This window comes from Sylvia atricapilla, chromosome 5 (assembly GCF_009819655.1).
Source record: "Sylvia atricapilla isolate bSylAtr1 chromosome 5, bSylAtr1.pri, whole genome shotgun sequence".
In the NCBI taxonomy this organism is placed as follows: domain Eukaryota; kingdom Metazoa; phylum Chordata; class Aves; order Passeriformes; family Sylviidae; genus Sylvia; species Sylvia atricapilla.
The window spans coordinates 61,303,528-61,321,109 of NC_089144.1; the positions used below are offsets into that span (position 1 = coordinate 61,303,528).

The 17,582-nt window shown below is 39.4% G+C and overlaps 1 protein-coding gene across 4 annotated transcripts in view; it reads left to right on the plus strand.

Annotated features, from left to right (window-relative positions):
* The window catches only part of DGKI (diacylglycerol kinase iota), a 195,912-nt gene that overhangs the window by 94,601 nt on the left and 83,729 nt on the right, over nt 1-17,582 (plus strand). For 2 of the 4 annotated variants that reach the window (XM_066319716.1, XM_066319719.1), the window contains exons 7-15: nt 1,707-1,778; nt 2,089-2,205; nt 7,629-7,724; nt 8,027-8,101; nt 9,320-9,415; nt 11,225-11,307; nt 12,652-12,712; nt 15,763-15,876; nt 16,403-16,540. In XM_066319716.1, coding sequence (XP_066175813.1) covers nt 1,707-1,778; nt 2,089-2,205; nt 7,629-7,724; nt 8,027-8,101; nt 9,320-9,415; nt 11,225-11,307; nt 12,652-12,712; nt 15,763-15,876; nt 16,403-16,540 — 852 coding nt within the window. The remainder of the gene's footprint in view (nt 1-1,706; nt 1,779-2,088; nt 2,206-7,628; nt 7,725-8,026; nt 8,102-9,319; nt 9,416-11,224; nt 11,308-12,651; nt 12,713-15,762; nt 15,877-16,402; nt 16,541-17,582) is intronic. The other 2 variants (XM_066319717.1, XM_066319718.1) reach the window with 2 other exon arrangements.

The window sequence follows — 17,582 nt, forward strand, 5'->3', positions numbered from 1 at the left end:
ATGCCCACACTGAATGGCAGACAAGATGTGCCCAGCCAGAAGTATCTGGCCAGCTTGTCTTTGTTGAGCCACTTCACTACACTCCACTGCTAAACCTGAATAGGCCAAATCACCGTCGTTATGAAGCACCTACTCTTCAAATTTCTCTGAATGTAATCCCTGAGGCATTAGGAGAAGCACTGAAACAAAACCCCAAAAATCTAGCCAGTGGTGACACAAGCCTTTTCAGGAGCTGGTCTTGGTGATGAGGTCCATGTGGCAAACTGGTTTGAGTACATGCTGGGGACAGCTGTACATGAAACTGCAAGAACGTACTCCTGCATTCTGGGCAGGCAGGTAGAGCCTCCTCCCCTTCTGGGTATCAATAGAATTGTCTTCAGCCACCTTGTATAGACAGATGGTAGCTCAGTCCCTCACTTAAGACCAAGGCATCTCTTTTTTTGTTGTTTATTTAATTCTCCTTCTTGGTGTGCTTGATCTTGTCATTTCACTGAGCACTAATAGGCTCATTTGTCCTGCAGGATAAGAAGGACTTTAATAACAGAAGCAGTGAGGCAATGACCGGTTGTAAATCAGTTTATAACTTTTTTTTTACATTGGCTCTTGGGCATCGTCCAGCGTGTAGGAGATTTAGGAATTACTCAGGTTGTTGAAGGTAAAAATTGGCTCACAAATTCATCACTTGATTGAATTGAGGAGAGATTGAATTAGAAAATTCTGGGTGGTGATGGGCTACTTACAGACGTAGAGAGAGGATTGATGGAAGGCCATGAATAAAGGCTCCAACCAACAGCAAATCTGAAATCTAAGTAGTAAAGGCAACTGTGGCAAACCATTCACTGAAATTGTGAACTTTCGTTTCTCCAGCCATCAACCCAAATCAATTTTTTTTCTCTGACTAAAATAAGCTTTAACTCAGCTCGGAATTACACACTGTATCTTATTATTTATTGCCTGTGTTACATGCAGAAGGATATATATGACCCAATTGCCTTTTTCAGCCTTAGAATTTACAGCAAAGTCATATTGCATTCTATTGAAAGAAGCTCCTTTCTAGGAGAATAAAATCACATTTTCTGGTTTGTGAGGGCTTTTCTATTTTTAAAAAGATAAAGTAATATTTTATTTTAATTGTGTGATTTGAGTCAGACCATACTGGGTTTTTGGAACTTACTGGAAAGTATTTTAATCTGAGTCAGTTCAATAAAATTATAAACTTACTTCATTCCTCTGTCAGAACTTTCCCAGAGAGACATTGTAGTTAATTTTGTTTTGTCATTAAAAAAAGACAAAGTAATTCTACTCTGTAGTAAAAAAAAAAAAAAAAATTCTACTATGTAGTAAAAGAAAGGAAAATTCAATTTAATGTTTATATTTAGAACAAACAAGGCTGCAATGGCAGAACACTTTGTTCAACAGAAAATCTGCAGAAATCCATTAAAAATTAAAATAGACATTTCTTCTCTATTTCTTCCCTTGTTTTTAACAGAAAAAAAATTAAGGAAAAGCATAAAATTTTGCAGAATTTTTTTAAAAAGATTGTGTGAATATATCCAGTGGAAGAACATCCTCTTGTTTTACTTCCAAATATTGTTTTATTTCCAAAAATCTGCTTGCCTAGCACACTCACCTGGCTAGAGTTAGGGGGATATATTTTCTTATAGTCAAGAGGAATTAAATCCTTTTTTTCCCTTTGATTATTCTAGGGCTTTCAGCAGAAATTCTCCTTCCATAGTAAAGAGATTGTGGCCATCAGTTGTTCCTGGTGCAAGCTGGCGGTAAGTGGAAAGTACTTCAGGAGATTGTGATCTGGGTTCAACCAGGAGTGATTGTGGGGGTTTGTTGGTTTGGTGCTTTTGTTTGTTGTTGTTTTTTTTTTTTTTTGTTTTTGTTTTTTTTTTTTTTTTTTTTTTTCCTAAGATCATCTTTAGTCACATGTCCTAAACCTCCAGCTTTGAAGCACTTGAAGATGGTGGAGTTGGGAATTATTGCTCCAGTTTTTGTTCCATCACCCTCTTCTTCTTCTCCAGGCATCTCCTTTGTCTTTCTTGTCCTCTTTCTTGACTTTGCTCTTTCCTTCTCTTCCAGTTTCATAACAAAGTCACCTGTTTCATGCTACATCACATTGAGGAGCCGTGTTCCCTGGGGGCTCATGCTGCTGTCATTGTGCCTCCCACCTGGATCATTAAGGTGAAGAAACCTCAGGTAACTGCATGCTGATGTCTGTTTCGGAAGCTGTCTGGCTGTGCAGGGCCTGTCTGGCTGTGCAGGGCCAGCCTGGCTTCTCTGCTTGGTCCTCCTTCACCAAGGCATGCTTGTTCAACCCTGAAACCTAGCATACATCCATGGTGGTTATGAACCTGTATCCTCTTTCCCCTTCATCAAGTCCTTCAGTAAATTTCCCCGTTTGGGATGATTAGCAACAAACATGACTTGTTCTGAGCTAATTCAGCTCCGAGTTGTTCCTGTGAGTTCAGCAAGCATACTGCAAGACATCCCCTGCGTGGTAGGCACTCAAGCATGTTTCATTAAATAGAGCTGAGCAAATACAGGGGAAACACTCCCCAAACATTCCCTTGAAGTGCAGTAGGAATTGCTGTGTCTGGACTGGCATCCCTCTGAATTTGCCTTTAATGGACATGTAAAGGATCAGGTCTTACATCAGTGCCTGCACAGTCAGCAGTAAACCCACACACTCGTTGAGTTGCACATAACAGGCATTGGACTTCAAAGTTTTTGTGATGGATGTGGTAGGTCTTGGAGAGGGTAATTCACTGCTGAACACAACAGGGAAACAAAGGTATCCAAAAGAGAGCTGGCCAAAAATTAAAAGAATAATATGCAAGAATAATATTTTTCTTTGAAAGTTTTTGCTCCAAGTTGATCTGAAAGAAGCAAATACTGAACCTTTCAGGGAGTCAGAAATGCTGGTTAAATTTTTTATTTCAGAGTAATGTTCTTTATTTCAGTCCATCCTTGGGACCTGGGCTTTTTGACTGCATTCTGGCTTTCAAGAAGAAGCTAAGAAGTTCAGGTTCCACCCAAGGCACTAAAAGTAGTCCATGAAAATGGAAAAAGGCCTGAGGCCTGAATTGTGACACTGTCTTTAGTTCATTTTAGGGATGTGACAGATTTGGGCATGAGTAGGAGGCTCGTTGTTAAAGACAAGGGGCAGAGGGAAGGGGAAATACATGGATAGAGTAACCAAAAAGTCAACTGAAGGGGCCTCTATTTCTCCTTTAGGTCAAGAAAGATCATAGCAAGGTTCCTAGCCACCTCCACTCTGAGAAAAAAGGCTTTTTGCCATTTGTAGATTTTCCCCACCTCTTTCTTTGTTTTACTTAGTCTCCTCCAGAGAAATAATTTTTTCTCTTTTGTTGAGGAATGTTGATTCCTTGGCAGGGACTTAATATCCTTGGCTAATTTTCAGCAACTGTGTGGTATTTGACAGACGTATCCATGTTTGACCTTATTAAAAAAAGCTTTTTAGTTTAAAGAAAAAAAACAAACAAAAAACCCTAAACAACCAAACCAAAAAACCCCAAAAAACTGAAGAAATGAAGAAAACCCCAAAACAAACACTGACGTGTAATTTTCTTTTGATTTGCCTTTTGCCCAAAGCATGGTACCCTCCTTATAATATCTGTAGAGAATTTGCTTTCTTGTCCATTTTTTTGACAGCTTCAAATTAAAAAAGAAATCTAATCTAGGTAATTATAATTTATGGAAAAGATCTTTTAAATAAAGGCTTAAAATGTTAGACTAAAAGGAAGTATCTGTTAGCTTGGTGTGCCTGAGTCATGAGCACAGAGAAAGTACTTCATTATTAACTCATATCTCTAGTCCTTGAAATTCATGGTCAGTAGCATGCAAAACCTTATCTTGAGTAGCTGAAGCATCAAATAGATAAAAATTGTATTTAACACTGGCAATGGGTGCATTTCCATGAAGCTTCTTAATAGTACCCATTGGTGTTATGGGAAATGAATCCTTATTTTTCAGAAAACAGTGATGCATCTTTTGGATGCGTTTTCAGATTTTTGGCGAGAAGTCTTGTTTACTTATTTATTGTTTTCTTAGGAAATATTTTGCCTCTCCTGCTGTTTCTGGCCAGCTCTACTTCTATGTATTATGACCCTCTTCACCCTATAGAAATGTTTGATAAACACTATGAAATATTCACATTACTTTTTCCAGAGAGTGCAAACAAAGTATTTATAAATTTTTGTAATTTCACATTAAAAAAAAATCAATGTGTAACCAACAATCTGTTTTTCACATATTCCACAGTCAGAATAAATATGGCTAGAAGCTTTTTGGATATAAAATATTTCCTCAGCTCTAATTAACTACTTACATTGGCCACAGACAACTCCTGAACTGAATTTCCTTCTCATGTAAGATTTATTTTAGTGGTGCCTGCATCCTGTTTTTTGTGGTTTCTTTTGAGTAAATAAGTTGGCATTTTGTAGCAAAACCTTGCCCTGTTTTATAATTCTTTTTTATTTTTTGATTGCTTCAAAAATAGTTTTCCATGCTTAATACGACGTGGGTCACCATCTTTCAAATACTAGGCTTGCACAAAGACCACACTCTGTGTCTTGTTACCAACAAAGTTTTGCTAGTGAAGCATTGTGGTGTAATTGGTTAAGAACAAATTTATGCTGACAACCTATGGTCCAAATGTGGAGCTTTTGCTTCTTTTAAGCATCTGATTGCAAGATGAAGAATATTCAGAATGGTTCAAGCAGTTTTGGAAGTGGTGGCAGCCCTGTGTGTAATGACCCCGTTACATGAATGGAAAACTCCCAATACCTCTTCCATGTTATCCATAATGTGAATCACTTCTGTAACTTTTCTGGTGATTTCCAGTATTTCTGTATTGTTAGCAGTGCTTTGATATCAGCTCTTCTTTCCTGAGGTTCAAACCAATTCCATTTCCTAGTTTGTGAAGCAGGTCACCCTTGTTGACCGGTGGTGTTTTGCTATAGGTGAGGTTTGGTAGCCAAAGTGGTGTTAGCCCTGGCAGTGAACTTGTTATCTGCTTGTGCTGTGGGAGAAAAGTAGATGATAAGGAGGCCTGATGGATTTACTGATTCAGTCTGTCTTCTCTTTGGGAAGACAAAGGCAATAACTGTAAAATTCCAAGGTTTTTCTGTTCAAGGTGAGTAAACTTGGTGTTTTGTTCTCCTCCTTTGAGGACTGTGAACTAATTCTGGTAGATACTTAAATTTCTGGGCTTATTTCTTTATTTCCTCAGTGGCTGAGGCCAGCTGGCTTGTCTGATAGTGGTTTGTGAGCAATCAGAATGTGGTCAAGATTGACCTTCCCAGATGCTGTTCATTTTTTAATTAATTTGAAAATCAGTGTGGTAAAAGCCTTTGAAAACCTAGGATGGAACGCTGTAAAGGAAATTTTGAAAGGCTTCATTGGATTTTTCTGAGGTAGTCCATGGCCTCCACACCATCCAACACCATTCAAGAAGGACTCCAATTCTTCTCTTCGTCTGTCTAAGCTTTCTGAGAGCTATACTGACCATTCAATAATATGAAAATCTCTTTTTGAAGATGGACAAACTGACATCCAAAAGGAGAGGTTTCCTCTCTAGAGGCAAGTTAGGATTTACTTATGGTGCCCATTATAAAGGTATGCTTTGCTATCAGGTACCTTGCTGAATAGCATTATATGTTCACAAAATGCTCATTACCATCTTCTGTGAACAAGGGGTTATGTATCCATTTCTTCACTTCAGTGTGCAAAGACTGCTGATACTTTTTGGCTGTTACTCTTCTGCATGTTTGCAAAAAACCCTGTGTATGTTTAAGCAGCTTTTTGCAGTTCATCTGCTATGAACACGTGGTTGCAATTACTGTAGCAAAGCTTTAGATTCTGCTAACACTGTAGGTGTAGGCATGTTTAAAAAAAAGTGAGATAACATTATTGAGATGCAGCATTTAGTGCCCTTTTGACTATGGAAATGAAAATGGTTATAATCAGGAATGGAGGCCTAGCCTTAAACTGTTTCTTTAGTACAGCTGCATGCCTTTTCCCACCCCACTGTTTGGTACCTTATAGTGGGATTTAATGGCACCTGTATTTAAACATTCTTTAAATTACACTTTTTTAATTAGTCAGGGTTTTACTGAGCTGTCTTTACCCCTGGTATGTGTGTGAGCTTTCAGCACACTGCTAACAAGAATGTGGATAGACTTTGCCCCAACCCAGGGAGAATCCTCCAGAGAATGCCTGAAGAACTGAGCTAAGGTCCCCATGGGGGGGCAGCTTTGAATGTAATGCCCTGATAACTTTCTGTTGACATCAAGACTTTTTTCTGCAGTCAGTGTGACTCCTGAGGTAGGGCAATGCAAGACCATGCAGATGGATTGGTGATGCACTTGGTCGTCAGCGCAGCCTTTATGGATTGTCATGCTTTCATGATCACTTTGTGTCAGAGTAGGGAAAATTATGACCATATGAACACTTTAGGTGATTTCTCAAAATATGGTCTAAAAGAGCAAATTCCTGAATTTGATCTACAGGGCTGTCTTGTCTTCAGTATTTTCAGTAAGCAATAAGGCATGACTATTGCTTTCTCCAGGAATGCTGAGAACTTGGGATCTTGTGGTCTTATGGCAGGCTTCTCTTGGTCTATGTGATAGACAACAATGCTTTTATGTATTTCAGTTAGATAGCTGTTAGTTTTTCTTCTCAGGGAACTTGTATATCTGGTGTGTTATACTCAAGTCTTGAAATTCTGAAAGTGGTTAATATGTACTAAACAAAACTTAGTAGCTATTCCTGTTGATGTTGGATAGCAAGCAGGATTAAGAATAAACATCATTTTTTTTAGATTTGATGATCTCTGCTTGTTGGTTTTCATTAGTGGTGCACTTCTGATCAAGGTCAGGACAGAAATGAACTTTCACATGAGCTGAGTGGATCTTGCTTTCTCTCTTATGTTCAGGAAAAAAAAAAATCAATTATCTTTCTTCTAATTCTGCATGCTGCTTTATTTCCTGGTGATAGTTAGATTAGAAGTTGAAATACTGCAAAAATATTTGAAGTATTTCCCATAAGACAAAATTTCAGTTATGGAAATTGTTAGGGTTTCCTGCAGATATAACTTCAACAAGTAAATAAAAATAAATAAAAAAATATAATAAAATTTCTCTTTTTTGGACTGTCCTTATTACACCAGAACACCTTTTTGCTCAGTGTCACCAAGTAAATTGTCATCTTGCTGGAGAATAGCCCTGACATAAGTTCTATTTTAGCAGATACTGCAAAAATACAAGCACTTGTATGTTTTCTTTCCTTTGTAGTTAAGGAATATTGTTATTTAAAAACATAACAAAAAATTACCTCACAAACACCTTCTTTACTTAAATCGTTAAAAAATTAACGATTCAGTTTGTTCCTTAGCAGATGATTACACAAGTTTCTTCATAGGCTGGAACTGACTCTACAGTGTCAGCATCATATGCCATGGTGGCCTACGTTATGTTGAGTCATAATGGTTGCCAGAGCTAAAACTTGTTGTTTTCTTTCCCTAAAAAAAAAAAAAAGCAAACCAAAAAAACATGAAAAATATCTTATTTATCATGTTTTTTTATTACATCTTTATGCAGGTGGTCTCCATACCAGGAGACGAGCCTGATTGGGCAGGAGACTGGAGCCCCGAAGGGGAAACGGGCGTCTCCTACCCCTATTGGGAGGGTTGGCAGGTACAACATGTGGTGTTATGTGAGTCTATGGGAGCATCTGATCTTTTTTCCCTCCCTCACAGCGTGGGAAAGTTTCCAGTTCCAAAGCACCAGTCTGGTCTCCGTGTGTGGCTTTCTCCATAAACGGTGGTGTGGAAGTGTAAAGCATGCAGCGCATGTAATTTAAATCTCGAGCATGTGCCAGATACTCTTATCATTCTCCAAGTGGACATGCATGGAAGAGCTTCGTAAAGGGGCTCTGTCTGGGACTGTCTTCTAAATTTTGTTTTGCTTTTCATGTATTCTTTTTTCTTTTGGTGTAGAACTCCTTAAAGACTTCAACAAGGCGAAAGAAGAGAACGTCCTTTAAAAGAAAAGCCAGCAAAAGAGGAAATGAAGTAGGTATTCAAGTGCTTTGGAAATCATGCTCCTTTTGTTTAAATGTCTAAACACAGACTTGAAAGATTTTAGGCTTTTTTTTCTCCTTTTTTTTTTTTCACCAAAGTGTTTAATGTATTTTTCCCCTGGGAAATTCCATGATATTGAATCTGTTATTAGAAGACATAAAACTTGTATGAAAAGTTTTATTTTCTGAGTTAATTTTTTTCAAGAAACAACTTACAAAGACTCCAGAAGGACCAGCACCCTAATGAAAGAGTGTTCCCTTGGGATGTAAGAGACTCAGCTCACACCCTTTTTTTCCACTGAGCAGAACAGAGTGTGAAACTGGGGTTGTGAAACCCAAGGGGTGTGCACTGAGGCAAGGCTGTGGTCCTGATCTATTTTGGGATATCTTCTTCAGGGGATCTTGTATTAAAATTGGGCCACAGAGAGAGAAAACAGTTTATTGATCTATTGGTTCATTTACCGTGTGAGTTGTAGAAGACCTTGCTTTCAGGTCCTTCCTAGTAGGTTAATTAAATAGACAAACAGCCTCATGGGAGAGGTGGAGGGATGCTCACCCCTCCATAGCCAGGGCTCTCTGGTTCAAGTCCTTTCTTGTACAGTGAGAGAACTGCAGACCAGAAAGTAGAATTTGTGTCTGTTAGAGCCCAGGACATTGCCCTCATTGCTGGGCTCTCGGGTGTCCTGCAGGGGCTAGGCAGTAGGGAGGCAATTAGTTTTCTTACTGATAATGTCATCTTGGATCTGTGGCATTTTTTCAAATATGGGAAGGCAGGCAGCATGGCCAAGAATTTGACAGCAGCTTATCTGCAAATAAGTGCTTATGCAACTTGTCTGTTGGATGGAATTAATGGAATAAGTAAATTATCTCATTCTATTTTCCTTTGGAAAAACTGCTTGTATTAGAAATAACACTGTATCTGACACATTATTCTTGTTGTGTGACTAATTGCATGGAATAGGGTAGAAATAATCTCAAAAGGATTTTAAAATAGTTGTGTGCTACCCTGAAATTATATTTTCCCCCTTTTATTTTATTTTGTTGTCTCAGCTGGATAAATTACTCTCAGATGGGCACCACATTGACATGGCTGTACTATTTCCAGTACCTGAGGTAGTTTTGTCAAAACTAGGTTGGCTTTTCTGTGTGTGCTATGCCAAAGAAACATATATTGCTTGTGCAAAAGCTGTGTCTTGCTTCTGTTTCTCAGGATAACAAAGGCCGGCCTTTTGTGATAAAGCCTATCTCCTCTCCACTCATGAAGCCACTGCTGGTTTTTGTCAATCCAAAAAGTGGAGGGAATCAGGTAAGAGTATCACCTGGGTCTGGATTGCAAAGTTCAAGTTTACCAGCAGGGTTTCTGCAAATGACACTATTTCTGAGCCAGGCAGAGAGAAAGGGCTCTACACCTGAAGAAGCCTGAAGACCTTCCTCAGAAGAGGTCCTTGCTGTGGAATGGCCTTTCTACTTCAGTAGAGCTGGATGACTGGAATGAATATTTGAGTGGTTGTGCTCCTATCTTCAGATTCTTGAAAAGAATCTAAATTGATGGTTTGGAGGTTTTCAGAAGATTTCATCTTTCCATAGAAAATTTAGGCTTCCAGTGAAGCTTTAGACTTTATCCAAAAAGTGGCTTAGCTTTGCTAGGAAATGCTTTTGAAATTACTGAATGTGAAATGACATATTCTTATGGCATCTGAAAAAATCATTAGTGGTCTTGTACTGTACCATGGAGACCAGCTTTCAGTGACTAAAATGCAGCAGACTTCTTCCTTTAGATTCTTGGAATGAATACTTACCCAAGTGAATATTTTCCTGGTTCTGCCACTTTTTGAACATCCAAGAAAGAATCTGAGTGCCCTTCCATAAACAGGGCCTTGTAATAGAAAAGATTGGTGTAAGACACACCAGAGGCCTACAGAGCATGGAGAGTAGTATGGGCACTACTCATTTTCTTCTCTGTTAGAATTAGGGAGGATAAAAATTGAAACTGTTTAGACTGATTCAAAACTAAAGGAAAAAGCTGGTTCTTCTCACAGTCTGAAGGTCAGGAGAAAAACTCTTTGCAATAGGCTGTTGCGGATACTAAACTTCTACACAGGCTAGAAGAGATATTTGGAAGTGAAAACTGTGAAGTCCTGTAACCCCCTCTGGTTCAAGAGTTCTATGAACTGCACACAGCTGGGTCTGGAAGAATACCTATGGCAGAAGTCATATTTATTTTCTCTCTTTTATACCTTTTCCTAGGTACTATGACTGCTATTCTTGGTTCTTCACTTCAGGGAAGGTGTCAGGCAGAGGAGCCATCCCTAGGAAGGGAGAGCTATGGAAAATTCCTGATGTGTACCCTCAGGCCATGTCTGAAAGGTGTTTTTGAATCAGAGTACATGCTCAGCCCACAGAGTTCATAGCCCTCTGCTGCTAGTAAGAGATCCTGTAGCTTTGTGTCTAGGCAGAGTGTGAAGGAAGGTATTTGAGTGGAAATATGAACCCCAGAGTTTGAGAAAACAGAAATGATACCTTCAGGTGATGGGCTGACCACAGTGCACTGAGTGAGAGACCATTGGGGCTGCTGTACCCTGCAAAGTCCTTGACTCCTGCCTCATTGGATGGTAGGGGTTACAATTATGAATGATCATTGTGGTGATGGTGGAGGCTAGAGCATTGTCATTGCTTGGACGTTGGGCAGTTCCCTGCTCTGTGTTGTGGAGACTAGCTACAACCTTGTTCAACTTACTGTCATGGATAGCTGAGGGTGAGGTGGGATAACAGAGGTTTCTTCTTGTTGCAGGTGGTGAGAAGCAGGAAAACAGGTTGCTGTGGGAGATGAACCTTTGGTCTGACCCCCAAAAAATGCCTGTTCTTATGGACCATTAGTGACCTGTGTTGTTGAAATTGGTCTATATGCCTGCATGTGCACCTCATCCTGGATTGCTATTCTACAGAGCAGTCATTTGCTATGCCCCTTTCTAGTTTGTCTTCTTGTTTTATGTTTGCTTTATAAAGCACAGAAAAAAAAGAAAAACAGGTGAAATACAGTGAATTTTGCACACTATCATTTCCAATCATTAAACTGCTCATAACTCCCCTTCCTTTGGTTTTTCTCTCTCGCCAGGGCACCAAGGTTCTCCAAATGTTTATGTGGTATTTGAACCCACGCCAGGTCTTTGATCTCTCTCAGGAAGGACCAAGAGATGCGTAAGTGCTGGAGCCTTCATTGCTGTGCACCCTGTTTCTGGTCTGGCCAAAAAGACAGGACAAGATCTAGCTTGGCTGGGTTAGTGACCATGTGAGGTTTAAAGATCCAGGTTTTGGTAGAAAAGCGAAGGGCTGCAGTGGGAGCATTTGTGAGAAGAGGTCGGGAGCTGCCCCCTTGTCCAGACAGGCCCAGATGGCTCCAAGGCTTGCTGGAGATCCCAATGCCTGACCATTCCCTAATGAATGAGCATTCCAGTGGGGGAACTGGAATCTGCCTGCAGGCTGCCACATGACAGCACTGTGCAACTGTCCCTCCTCACTGAGTGACTAACTCAGCTTGGCCAGGTGATAATTGAAGTGCAAGCCTCTTCCAAGGGATAGAGTACCTCTCTTTAAAGGGCTGATTCTTGCCGCCAGGGGCTAGGAAAGCATCCTGTGGTGGTATTTGACATGGGGATATTGGCTTTACTTAACCATCTGTTCAGAAATACTTCCACATCTTGTGAATATGTATATTTTTGTGAATATTATTGCTGTAAATATTTTACAGTAATAATGTAAAATCAAATATTTGCCTATAGAAGAACAGCCCAATTGTTTGCTATTCAAGGCACTCAGGCTTCTTATTTTCCTGCAGAAACACCTGCACTACTGTTGTCTTATGATGTTTAGAAGCTTTAAGTTAGACATATATTTTTCAGAGCTGTTTAATGGGGAAAAGGAGGGTTAGATCCTCTGGTCACTCAGCTCTCTACATGTGAATGTCCCCTCTTTTGTTAAAAAATATTTCATTATGGCTTTCTGAAGGGAGAAACTGAAGGAGAAGGACTTCAATGGATTTTTATTTTTTTTGGATCCCTCCTGTTGGTATTTAAATCACATATCCAGAGAAAGAACTCTATTTACATATTCTTGCCTTCTGTGGTGTTAAAATACAGTCGCTAGTTGAAAAAGCTGTCACATTATACAAGACTGAGAAATGGTAGCTCAAAAAGTCATGATGAAGAACATTAAATATTGTTTTAAAACCTCAGTGTTTAAATTTGTTTGCTTTAGGGTAAGAGAAAAATGAAAGCTTTTGACCTTCCTAGAGGGAATATGAAAATCCAGGAAGATGCTAAACTGATCAAACGCTTGTCAGGAGGTGCTGCCTGACATGGAGGAAGGTCCCATTTCACATCCTAGTGGTTTTGCATTTCCACCTCCACTCATATTCATAGTAATGAATATTTGAAATGTACTAAATGGTGGTTACACTGTAACTCAGCAGAATGCATTAAAAATGTCTACATTACTGTTCTTACATTTTTCTCCTTTTTTTTCCCCCTTTCCCTCCCTGGACAGGCTGGAGCTGTACAGAAAAGTGCCAAACCTGAGGATCCTGGCATGTGGTGGGGATGGGACGGTAGGTGGTGGGGACCTGGCAATCCCATGGTCTTTAGCCAAGTGATTAAACTCCTCACAGTGGTGGGTTTCCCACCTCACACTGCCTGCAGAGGCACAGAGAGATAACATATCTTACATCTGTGAAATCTAATATTTTTTTCCAATTTTCTGTGTGGCCTAGCCTATGAAGATTTGGGGACAGATTGTCATGTCCAAAGCCCTCTTTTCTCTATGCATAAAGATTTTGTACAGCTTAAAAGGGAAAAAGACTAATCTGTCTGGTCTCCTCTCACTATATACATGAGATCTGAGGGTCTAGAAGGATAACTTAGGGTCTGGGAACCATTAAATCTTAATTTCTGCTCCTTCCTGCTAGATCCTGGCAGATCCAGGTTCAGTACTTTTCTTTATGACAGAATTTCTGTGTTCTTGGGTAAGCAAATGAGGTCAGGCCTTTAAAGGATCTGGGCACCTTCATTTGGAGAAAAACTCTGCAGCTCGTATTCTGAAGGTCATGAGTGGTAATGCAGTTATTATAACTGCATCCTCTTTCTAGTACTTGAAAGTATTTTAAATCTCAGTCTGTGCCACTGAGTGCTAAATACAGTCAAAAAAATGACCTTTAATCTCTAGGGGCTCAGTCCTCCAATGTGCATTTGATGGCAATTTTTACACTAAGTATGGTAAGCAAAATGCATTACCACTCACTCACAAGATGCACTAATTGGACAGAACATATCTATATAGATGTTTAGGGCATGGAAAGGTGATTGGCTTGTTTTGCAGAGAGCTGAATCTCCTCTCCTAATTTGTCTCTGCTTGAATTTCTGGGGGAATTTTTTCTGTGGGTTCTTTCAAAACCCTAGCAGTAGGGTTATTAATATCAATGCTTCCCCTTCAAGAATGAAGAAAAAAAAATCAGTGATAAGACTACTGCCTTGCTGGTACATGGGAAAGTAAGATGTGACTGTTACTGAATGATGAACTTTCCTTATAAAACGTGATAGTCCTTTAGTAAGAAGCATCAGCTGAGAGAAAGTGTTTCCATTTGTTTCATTTCCCATCTGAGGAAGGGGAAAAAAAAAGTTAAACATGGAGATATTAAAAGAGAAAAAGAATACAACTACATTGAGTTGAACCATCCCTTTGCTAAACTCTGCGAGCGAGAGGTGGCAGCACCTTCTCATTAGTATGAGCAGCACTCCGCCATTACCTCTGCTGCTGCTCAGTTTGAAACAAATTAATATCTAGTTATTCCCTAAGCCATTACATCTAGAAATGAAAAATCTGGCTCAAACGGACTTAATGAATATGCAATGAGACCAGATGTTACCTCTCATTATTGAGGCGAATCAGAACTTTTTGTAACTTTTCCATCGTGACTGCTTGCTGTTACTTCCCAGGGCAGAAGTGGAAAGCTTTGCTTTCAAAGCACTCAGGAGCTTTCTGTTTACAGGGAAATGATAGTCTGTGTCATCCTGGATTGTGCAACTAATGTACAAGGTTTAGGAGTGACCTCAAGTTAAATGGCAATGTTGTGCTTATAAATTAGTAATTTGAAGTTTCCATTCATCAGTTAAAAGCATTTACAAAGTGGTGGGTGTTGTGGTGTGACCTGTAGCAGTGGGAGGCTGAAGCACAGATGTGTGGATTGTCAGTGGCAATGACAATGACCATCTTCTTTAAGACGTCCTGGCCCTACTGATATTATCTTGACCTTTTATTCTGTCTCCTGTTATCAGTGCAGAACTATAGATATTTTGAAAGAGAGAGGATTACTTACCTCTGAAAATCCCTTTAAAAGACCTCAGTAATTTTGGTGACATCCAAGGTCATGAGAGCTGTAAGTACTTGAGATGGCTGTTGTCAGACAATGAACTCGATGGGGATCACTTCCCAGATGAATGCTTTAATAATTGGACAATTGATTATGATAAATAGCTGTCTGATAAATGCCATTTGTGCAAAATTAAATTTATTTTTGAAGACACTTGAAGAAAGAAATATCATAAAATAGTAAATAGCATGGTGGTTTCTGTATTTATCAGGCCACCCCCTCTGCAGCCCTTCAAACCCCAGTCTTTTTCCTGATGGCCATGTTATGTTGGATGCTTCTCGTGAAGCACCAATGGTATCCTGGTTTGGATTGAGAATATATTTGAAACCACAGTAATATTAGTTGGGGAAAGAAAAAATCAGTCCAACTGTAGTCAGGATTTTGGTTTTCTATCCTGTTTAAAAGCTCACATTTTCAATAGAAACTGCATCTTTGAAGACTGACAACAGGAAAAAAAACTTCTGTTAATTTTTTAAAATTCTACATCTAAAAATGCAGCACAGGCTTTTCAGCTTTTTTTCTTTCTTTCTTTTTTTAAGTGAGAAGTAGTTTAAGAAAGAGTCCTTTGTTTTTGCAGAAAGAATTTCAGCCACCAAAAGTTTGATAACATCTTCAGCAATAATTTTCTCCCCTTTGAAAATTACCATTTAATGAAAATAAAATAATTTACAGTAATTTGTTCCTTGTGGCTAGATTTCTATTTGCAGGGTTTATGTAATCCAGAAGAAAGATAGAAGAAATACCTCTCTGGAATAACTAAGCTTAGGCTACCAAAGAGACAGATTCATTGTTCCAATCCAAAGCCTCCAACCCTGAGCCTTAGTCTGTCTTTCAGCCTGGTCTTTCATTCTTTTATTAGATATGTGTGTGTATCTGTATATCATATATATATAGATATAATGCCTTGTACTCAGTGACGTAATTGAACACTAAGGTCTCTTCTCTGGGAAAGGGAGACTTGTGAGCAAGTTCATGCTTGGCAGGACAAGTTATGAGACACCATGCTGTTTTAATGTTCCTCTCATTTTCTTTCATAGCTGCTTGTCAAAGGTTGAGTTTCTTTTGACATAATGGTAATTTAAAAGAACAATCACCTTGAATTGTCCATATTATTCTTCATTCATTTTTAAATTTCTTTTACTTGGTCTTCTCTGTGAAAAATATGATATGATCAAAACACGTCTTTTTCGCCTTAGTATTCCTGATGGTTCTCTTAATTTCCCTTTTCATAGGTGGGCTGGATCCTGTCCATCCTTGATGAGCTGCAACTCAGCCCCCCACCTCCTGTGGCTGTCCTTCCACTTGGCACTGGGAATGACCTTGCCCGGACCCTCAACTGGGGTGGGGTAAGGACTGGCTGGGATACCCTTACGTGGGGGTTCTCAACTTGGTGCTCAGATTTAGTTGTGTGGGGTGGAACTTCCTTTTGGCTAAAACAGCAGGAAGGTCTGTGTCCAAGGTCTGCTTCACTCTGGCAGAACAGTTTGCTTCAATTTGCAGTCTGGGATTTTGAATTACTAATGATATTGTTGCAAGAAAAGCATACCTAGATGTATCTGGTATTTCAGGCCAAGTAACAAGAAAAGTAAACAGGCTTCTAATTTAAGCATAATTTAAACTTCCTCCTTTTTTATCCTTTACTACTGGACTTATTCCAGGAAGGAGAAATATATTTTGGATTTCTCTCCTTATGGCCTTACTTTGCCTTCCCTAGACTTGTGCACCTCAATAGTAAGGTGTTAAAATGCTTGATCAAAAATTGATCGAGGGTCTTAGGCATGTGTGAAAGGAGGAAAGTCTGTCAGGTAATTGGTGAGTATCTTGATTTGCTTGCACCCTCCATGGCTGATAGTCTGGTCCCTCTGCTGCCAGGGTTACACGGATGAGCCGGTGTCCAAGATCCTGTGCCATGTAGAAGACGGAACCATTGTCCAGCTGGACCGCTGGAATCTTCAGGTTGAGCGCAACCCTGATTTGCCCCAGGATGAGCTGGAGGATGGGGCACGTAAGGTTAGAGCCTGCTTTTCCCCATGCAAACCACAGAATGCTTCTGAACCACTTTGGGTTACACTTGAAGCAGCATAGGTGGGGAGTTCTGCAACTTTTTAATTTTCTGTTTCATCTCTCCCTTTCATTCTTTTCATTCTTTCTTTTCTCCCTTTCATTTTAGAGATGTGTGAAAGGCACTTATGTGTTGTTTGAAACACTCTGGCATTGAACACTTATGTCAAAGATAAAATCCTGGAAAAAAAATCACTAGCATTTTATCAGAAAGGTTGTTGTTGCTTTTCTCTAGTTGCAGGAAAAGGAAACCTGTCACTGCCATCCATTCCTCAATTAGACAAAAAATTAAAAACAGGATGTAAAATTTTGTTCCTTAAGATTTTGCTAATGGATCAGCTGTTTCCTACTTTGCAGCAGGGTGTAGTGTTCTTTTGTATTTAACTTCTTTGTGTTTTGGTCTCCATATAATCTCCACTAGTGCATCTTGAAGAATGTTGAAGAATGGTAAATTTTTTTGGGAGAGAATCACATAGTAATGTATCATATAGACTGGAGATATCAAAAACACTGCAAAATAAAAAAAAACCCCTCCTTATTCTGTGAACCATTTTCCTCTTCAAAGTTATAATTTCCAGCTTATCTATTGGATGCTACAGTTGCCTCTCTAGAGCCTTGCTGGGTGTGTGAAACAATGAAGAGGCCAGATGTGTGCCTGCCTGCCTCATGCATCCTCAAGAGGATTAGGGCTTCTTCTCTGGCACTTGGATTGCTCCTAGTTATATATGAAGCGAGAAGAACACAGCTGGAGATTCATTTGCCATGCTGAGCTTGAAGAGCCAGCAAAGCTTTTGAAAACCTTTGTGTTGGTGATATCTCTAAGTGGCTCAGCCACTTTATTTAGATTATGGGCAATCTAAATGACAACATAAGGAACCCTTTGATGTGTTAACAAACACACATACACTGTCATAAAGCACTGTAGGTCTATTTGTGTTCTTTGTGCTCTTGGATCTGATCATTTTCCACAAGCCATTACTAACCTTCAGGG